The 8,435-nt window shown below is 46.4% G+C and overlaps 1 protein-coding gene across 1 annotated transcript; it reads left to right on the plus strand.

The window, feature by feature from the left end:
- The first annotated feature begins 607 nt into the window (after positions 1-607).
- LOC123397873 (HVA22-like protein e) lies at positions 608-1,674 on the plus strand. Its single transcript, XM_045092393.1, has 3 exons — positions 608-791; positions 897-1,046; positions 1,135-1,674. The coding sequence occupies exons 1-3, from the start codon at positions 745-747 to the stop codon at positions 1,400-1,402; spliced, it is 465 nt and encodes a 154-aa protein (XP_044948328.1). The 5' UTR covers positions 608-744; the 3' UTR covers positions 1,403-1,674.
- Positions 1,675-8,435: the final 6,761 nt, after the last annotated feature.

Raw genomic sequence — 8,435 nt, forward strand, 5'->3', positions numbered from 1 at the left:
CTGGAGCCGCGAAAAAAAAGGTGTTCTCATCAGTGATCACGGGTGGGGTGGAGGTCAGTTTCGTTCCGGTGAACCATCTCCACTTTGTGCCCAACAAAGGCGTTCTCACGGGTGAGGTGAGCAATCTCCACCCAGCACTGTTTTTTGCTTGCTTGGTGCTGACTCCGCGTGTCTCTTCGCTAACCGTTGTCCTCCACAGAACCTTGAGGACTCCGGAGATTTTGATCTGCTTCTGAACCCCGAAGCACCACAGAAACATTTTGGTTCAGTTATATGCATCCGCCGTCCTCATAACGAGTTGCAGCAAGGATGTCTGCCTCTCGACCTCACTTCCGTTTTCCTACTAGATCTCTCGCGGCGGTAGATCCGATCCAAAAATATATAAAACCCTCCGGAGAAGATTTCGATGCATCACAAAGTCTACTAGCACCCCCACCTGACCTGCCGTTGCCGACCTGGTCGTGGTCGGTGCTCCATCCTGTCGCCACGTGTGCCAGTCCCCATCGATGCATGGACAAAAAAAAGCCCCTCCTTCACTGACGCGGCGCCATCTGTCCTCCACTCCGCCCGGCCACGGCATCGTTATAAATCCTCAGCTTTCCCCTCCCCCGGAACAACAAACAGCAACATCCAAATCCAATACCCAGGATACAAACTGTTCTGAGTCTCTGCACATCAGTCTTCGCCCCCACTGATTCGTTCGTCCAGCCGAGAAGAAGAAGAGCTGCAGAAGCAGAAGAGAAGATGAGCAAGCTCTGGACCATCCTCACCCACCTCCACACCCTCGCAGGGTACGTGCAGACTGAATCTTTTTCTTCTGCAGTTCTTGTTTGTACAGTTCTTAGTGAGCTCAACTGACGCATGAGGATATTTGCTGGTCTTCTCTGCTGCTGCAGGCCTGGGGTGATGCTCCTGTATCCCTTGTATGCGTCGGTGCAGGCGATGGAGAGCCCGTCCAAGCTGGACGACGAGCAGTGGCTGGCCTACTGGATCCTCTACTCCTTCGTCACGCTCGTCGAGATGGTCCTCGAGTCCCTCATCTACTGGTAAGCAACAAGCAAATCAGGCAACTTCATCTACTGGTGGCTTTGATTACTTATCTCTTATCTGATGGGAAGTTAATTTCTCTCTCAGGATACCGATCTGGTACGAGCTGAAGCTGCTGTTCCTGGCGTGGCTGGCGCTGCCCAACTTCAGGGGAGCGGCCTTCATCTACGACAGGTTCGTCAGGGAGCAGCTCAGGAAGCACGGCCTCACCAACCACCCCGGCAGCGGCATCAGCAGCAAGAAGGAGAACGGCGGCAGGGTCGACAAGTCGTCCTCGCCGTCGACGTCTCCCAAGGAGAAGGAGAACGCCAAGAGCAGATTCCTCTCCTTCGTCGCACCCAAGAAAGATCACTGAGATGTGAGATTGGAGCAGCAACCAGAGCATCCCTCTGCGGCTAGCTTTGATGGCTTGTACTAGTTTGTTTGAGATTTTTAGCTTGTGGTGTTGGAGTATCTTGTCCAAAAAAAATTGTGCTACGACTCACTCCATATATGAGGCCCATGGTTGCAGGCTAGCTAGATGGTGGCTTGTGGTGTCCTGGTGTTGTAGTACGTATTACATATCTGTCCAGAAAAATGTAGTACTCAGAGGTTTCATCTCATTCTGATCTCATTCCTGCGTCTTAATCTAGCTTGTGGTGTTCATTTTTCAGATTTTGCTAGCTAATTTGATGAGAACCTTACCCATGGAATGGATCAAGTTTAACTTTTCATAAAATAGCAGATGTATGGCCCGGAAATGCATTTCGGCTTCCGGGGCAAAAAGAAAAAATTGAAATAAAAAAATCAAGAAAAAATTTATTTGTATATTTAACGCCTCTTCGGTATCTCTCGCGGAACGGAGCGCAGAGAGCGACCTTTTATCAACTTCAAGATTTATTATTAGATGTCACTCCGCTCGAGCGTGGAGTCAGAGTGAATCCGAACGCATCCTTAGGGGGCGTTTGGATTCATTCAACTCCGCGCCGACCCTCCGCTCAAATAAAAAATTACTTTAAAATATCACCTTAAATTTATTTATTTTACTGACGAAATATCGCTGCTCTTTATCATATAAAAATTGTCATGCATGCTTGCAACATTAATACAATCATCTATAATTTTTTTAGAATTTTACAAAAACGATTAATATTTTTTTTGTGTTACTGTTTATCCGAAAGCATATACTTCCATGAGCCAAAACACCACTCCCATGTATGGCCATGCAAACAAATTGTTTAGTACTAACACCTTACATCCTTACATTAGAGCATCTATAGTCGAAACTTGCAAATCTGACCCCTCAAACGCCTCCGGGCGCGTTCATGGACACTGACCGATCACGCTTCAAATTTCCTTTTCACATCCAACTCTCTCATATTTCATCCTCATATCCATAACAAAACATGCAGAATATATTGTGACAACCCAAGACCGACGCTCCAGAAGATTCTCCTTTTATTCCGTTGTCGTCGTGTGATTAGATTGGTTATCGCATTCATCGTCGCATCATCCGCATTGTATGGGCACTCCGTTATCGCCAGTTTTCAAAACTTGCATCCGTTTTTAATTGCCGGTTCTCTCCGTGTTCGTCGTTGACCGTTTTGAGCTCGACAACACTCGCACGCGCTCGCGGCTTCGCTAAAATCTTGTTTTTATAAGTGTGTATAAAACATTCTCGAATTGGGTTGAAACTTGGTGTGCGATCTTATTTTAATGTAGGTAGGGCGCCTGCCAAATTTCGCTGCAACCGGAGTCCGTTTAATACCAGAACGGTCGATCGTAGCGGCACTGTCTTCGGTTATCGTCGGACGTTTGTCCTTGTTTTAAACCCTGTCGCCGGGTGTCCATTTTCCCTCTCATCTCAGCCCACACCCATGTACACGACTACCCAACCCACCTAACCCAAGGGCACAACCGAGACCGTCCGATTGCGATCCTACGGTCGAAATCGGGGTTAAAAGCACTAACCCTAGCCTACATGCCTTTAAATAGAGTGTCTCCTCATCCAAAACAGGCAGCCTAGCCTCCTACCTCGGGATCCGCACAAACCCTAGCTGCGAGCTCCACCAACCGCAACCACCGCAGCCCGACAGGCGCGCAACCGCCCGCCCGGGCCCGAACCGCCGCCGCTCGCCCGCGAGCCACCCGCTCTCGCTCCTAACACGCTCGCTGCCCCGAGCTAGATCGAGAGCGGCTCGATCCCGCGCCCGAGCCCGCCGCATCACCGGCCACTGGCCATCGCCGGCAGAGCTGCCAGAGCCCCGAGCCGCCGAACTCGGCCACCACCTCGCCGCGCCACCCTGCTGCGCTGCAGAGCTTCGTCGGCCCGTCGCCGTGGAGCTGCCGCCGGCCCCGAGGGCCATGGCAGCCCCGCCTCTAGGCTTCCCCTGCGCCGCCCAGGTTTTGTTGTGCCCAGCTCTGCCCTGCCCCCTGCCGGAGCTCGGCCGCCTCCGAGGCTCGCCGGCCGCTGCCGGCCCCCATGCCCTCCTCGATCCAGGCGGGATCGAGAGGTGCACGACATGTGCGGATCGTCCCGCGAGCGTAGCTGCGTGGGCCACCTCGCCTCGTGGCCAAGCCATCGTCCCATCTCCTGCGGCCTCGCCAGGGCCCACCTCTCCACCACCCTAAGGCTTAGCTCGGCAGCTTCCCCCAAGCCAGCCAGCCTGCCTCTCCTCGCCTGGGCCAAAGCCCGCAAGGTGAGCGCCCCCGAGCCTCTATTCCCCTCTTCGGCACAGTATAACTATTGTGCCCCCATGTCTAGTTTCGGAGCACCTGCAGATTCGGCCCATTAGTGCTTTTTTCGCGTTCTGCGTTTTTTCAATTAACCGAGAAATTTCAGGTTTTCAGAAAAACTATTGTTTTTAAAACGTCTGTAAGTTTTAATCCATGCGTCGGATTGCGACAAGTTATATATTTAACTTGGCTAGAATTTTGCGTAGATTAATATTTTCCAACTCTCGTGCATATTAAAAACTTTTTAGCATGCTGTTTGCATTGGTTTGCGTGTCAACGTGATAGAAATGGTTTAATTTGTAGCTAGTGATCCGTAGCTTCGTTGAGATGAGCTGTATATGTAAACCGACTAAAACGACCACTAGAATCTCGTGAACCACTTTGTTTTTCCATTTAACAGACATAAAATGTGGTTAGAACAAATCTGGACAGTTTTCAAAGTTAACGCGTGGGGTCGTTTCGGAGATGTTATACGTCGTTTCCGACCTCATTTAAAATGCCTAGATTGGTAGATTAATTTGTGCTTCACCCCTTGCCATGTTTAACAACATTTAATATAGACGTGTACCTAAACGGGAGTGAACTAAAAAATTAAATGTAAAGTTTCGTCAATATGCAACTCGTTGCATATTGACCTTCACTTAATGTGTAGCGTTTGACTGTGTGAATTGCCATGCCATGCCTTGCATATTTTAAACTGATCATGCATCATATGTGTTGCATCATAGCGTGCATGTGCCGTGGTGAACATCATGTGTTGATTCTTGTTTCTGGTTTGCTTCATCTCGATAGAGTTCTGCAAGCATGTCGGAATGCGAGGATCCGTTCGACTACGTCGGTTCGTCTGCTTCACGAAGTCGTTCTTATTACAAGCAGGATCTCACGCAAGATGATCATTTCCCTAGATACCATTACTATCATTGCCATACCAGTTGTTTCGTGTCTATCGTTATGTCTCGCTGCCTACCACCTGTGAAATATCAGCCACCCAACATTGCCATGAAAACCTTCAACCTGTCTACAACCTAGCAAACCACTGATTGGCTATGTTACCGCTTGCTTAACCATTGGATAGCGTTGCTAGTTGCAAGTGTAGTTGCTTCCATGTGCAAACATGGGTTCCTTGTTATATCTTCATATCATTCCTAATTAATTTAATGCACATATGTACTGGGTAAAAGGTGGAAGGCTCGACCTTTCTAGCCTGGTGTTTTGTTCCACCTTTGCCACCTTAGTTTCGGCTACCAGTGTTATGTTCCATAAATGAGCGCTCCGAACATGCTTGTGGTTGTTATGGGGACCCCCCTAGATTCTCGTTTTGGTATAAAGCTCGTCTGGCAAGGCCCAACATTGGTACTATATTTGCCGAACATAATAACTCTGATAATACTGAAAAACATAGGGCGTCATGAACCCGAGGAGTAATTCAACATAATACATGGATGGCCAGTGCTGATGGTGCTGGTCCAAAATAGAGCATTGTGCGGGGGGCCAACTCGGGGCAACTCGGGTGATGTCTATCAAGAAACTGTACGCGTAGCTCATCTGTCCTGTCCTGAGAACGAGATACGCGACTCCTATCGGGATCGTCGACACGCCGGGCGGCCTGGCTGGACTTGTTTTGCCTTTCTCGAGTGTCTCGTGCGTGGGATTCCGAGGATGCTTTGGGTTATCTCGAGGTTGATGTTTTCCAATAGGAACCCGAAGAGATCACGGGTCTTCCCTGATCGAGGTCATTCCGACGCAGCGTGTGGTAGTTTGTGATGGACTAGTTGGAGCACCCCTGCAGGGTTAAATCTTTCGTAAAGCCGTGCCCGCGGTTATGTGGCAACGTGGAAACTTTGTTTACCATCCGGTTCTAGATAACTTAAAGTAAACTTAAATAAAACTTGCCAACTGAGTGGGAACCGTGACTGTTTCTTTCGTGAGCTCCTTCTCCGATTGAGGACACAATGGGGTTATGTCTGACATAAGTAGGTGTCCAGGATCGTTCATTTCATCATTATTAGTGCACGTTCGATATGCGTAGATCATCACCCTCTTATTCTTGTACTCGTAAGTGAGCCACCTCAAATAAATGCTTAGTCGCTTGCTGGAACCTCACCACTTAACCTTACCTGACCCATTAAGTTGTGCTAGTCTTGATACCTTTGGAAATGAGATTGCTGAGTCCTTGTGGCTGACAGATTACTACAACACCAGTTGTAGGTACAGGTAAGGAGTTACTTTGACGTGAGCGCGTTGATTGTGCTATTTGGAGTTTCTTCTTCTTCTTCGTCATCGATCTAGGATGGGTTCTAGGCCGGCAGCCTGGGATAGCAAGGGTGGACATCGTTTGTTTTCATCCGTAGTTGGACCCTGTTCTTCTTCATGATGACTGTATATTGCTGTATTGATGTGATATTGATGTAGTTTGTGGTGAGTGTAAGCCAACTCCTTATACTCATATTTTCAGTACATGTACTTCTAACGATATCCACTCTTGCAAAATGACGAGATGCATTTCTATCCCTATCAAGGCCCTCACGCCAAAATATGGATAGGACCGCATCTTGGGCGTTACAAGTTGGTATCAGAGCAGTACCAACCTAGGAGCCCCCTTGATTGATCGAACTTGGCCGAGTCGAGTCTAGTGAAAAACTGCTTTGAGTCTACTTATATATCACAGAGTAGGATTCTTTTTTATCCTCTTCTATGCTCTAGTGAGGAATCTTGACATAATAATTTTAATTCTACTCATTTTTTTAGGATTGTGCGGATATTTTTGGAATCTATATGATGTCGATGTGACGGAGTTCTGACTTGGTGCCTCCTATTGTGTTGATTTTATTCGAGGGAGTTGAGCTCCAGGGAATTCTTGAGCACATCGTTATCATTCAGATTTCTTAGTATCTTAGGACGAAGGATGTTCGAAATTGCTTCAATGCTGGTAGTGGCGAGATAACCCCGGCATCCCCAGTACTAGTGCAGGGAGTTCGGGGGTACTGCCATTCTTAGTATCGTTGTGATTACGAGGGTCTGCGATAGATGAGTTTCTGAGATTTGTGTTTATGTGTTGACATATGTGATACACTGGACGAGTAGTGTTATTACTAGGAGTTGAGTGATGGATTTTACTCCTTGTATCTGTGGACCCGATTGCATGAGCAAAAAATTTCGGAAGTTCTTAGGTGGGAATTCAAGTAGTTACTTATAGGACAATCTTCCAACAGATGCATGATGTGAGGTTGGGGTTCAACATCTAGTGGATTCGTTTGTTCACGGATGTCTTATAGTGGTTCTCGTTGTGTCTTAAAGAGTCCTTGTAGCTTGCTACGACTTGGGGACGCTTCGTATGTCGTGTGCACTACCTTGTACATGATGGCTACTATAGGATAGAGCCCGTGCAATCGTATCCATGAAAATATCACACGAAATCTCTGTCATGAATTTGTTCCGGCTTGTTTCGTAAGCCTCATCCTTTGTGTTGCTGGAATATGGTAATTCGAGTTGCTTCGATGTCAAGTGGTGAATGCATATTTTTCCTAGAGGTGTTCTCATATTTTTATGGGAATGAAATTCTTTTGCTCAATCGAGTTGTCTTATCAATTCTTCTCAACCGGAGTCGTCATGTCAATTCTTTTTCATCTGGTGTGCTTATCTTCAAGTCAATTCTACCCTCTCCAATATTTGCAAGATCTATCTCTCATTTCCCGGAGTTCATCTCATCTGTCCCAAATTGTCTTTGTTTTTCCCCGCCCTCCCTCCCTTTTTCTTCAATGTTTGAGTTATCATCCCAGTGGAGTTCAATTCATGGATGCTTTTGCTATCTTCTCTTCTGTGGTGTATCCGGTTATTCATTGTGAAGATCCTCAGGAGTTTCAAGTTCTTCATTCTTCATTCTTATTCTCTTTTCCATTGGATTCAATTCAAGTTCTTGGTGTTCATCATATCATTTTCTTTTGTTCAATGATTCCTGTGTGGAAATGCTTATCCAAGTCTCTCTTGTTTATTCATCAATCTCTTTTCTATCCAGAGTGTTGAAGATATCTCAGAAGTTTCTGTTTTTAGTCCTTTCAATTATTTCGAGGTTCCCAACCTCATGAAGTTTTCAGTTAAACCGGTGCAGTATCTCTCTTTCTGAGCAATCAATTGAACGGTGTTTTCTTTTAGTGGGCCCATAACCCACAGGTTCTTTCCCAGGATCTTATCCGGCTCTTGTAATCTTTCCAAAGATCCTTAATTCTTTTCAGTGTGACGTAGAATGGTTCAATCAGTCATGTTCATTCTCCAATATCTATTTGAATTTATTTTCATCATTGGCTCAACTTTTCAGATTCTTATTCTGGAGAGTCTCAGTAATTCTTGGTGGTGTCATCATTTTCAGCTTGGAAGACCGAAGAGGTGTTTTTATCAAGTCGTTTTCCATTCTTTGAAGATTGTCATCTAGCTTCGTGATATCTTCTCAATGGTTTCCAATCATGAGTATTCCTTCCATATCTAACCGGTGCATTTCAAAGTTGTTTTCATTTCTCGATCCTCCGAAGGCAATCATTTCAGAAGATTCTTCGTTCTCAGCTTTCAGCTTTCAATCTCAAACTCTTCTCAATTGTTGTCTCTTCCTTTGTATCTCAATTATTCATGTGCTTCATTCAAGTTTTCTGTTAGGCGGCTCAAGATCTGTACATTCTCAA

This window comes from Hordeum vulgare, chromosome 5H (genome assembly GCF_904849725.1).
Source record: "Hordeum vulgare subsp. vulgare chromosome 5H, MorexV3_pseudomolecules_assembly, whole genome shotgun sequence".
NCBI lineage: Eukaryota > Viridiplantae > Streptophyta > Magnoliopsida > Poales > Poaceae > Hordeum > Hordeum vulgare.

Bases quoted from the DNA above. Each gene is read 5' to 3' on its own strand.
- LOC123397873 (XM_045092393.1), top strand. From the start codon at position 745: ATGAGCAAGCTCTGGACCATCCTCACCCACCTCCACACCCTCGCAGG. The intron at 792-896 runs GTACGTGCAGAC...CTGCTGCTGCAG, and splicing joins CACCTCCACACCCTCGCAGG to GCCTGGGGTGATGCTCCTGT. The intron at 1,047-1,134 runs GTAAGCAACAAG...TTTCTCTCTCAG, and splicing joins CTCGAGTCCCTCATCTACTG to GATACCGATCTGGTACGAGC.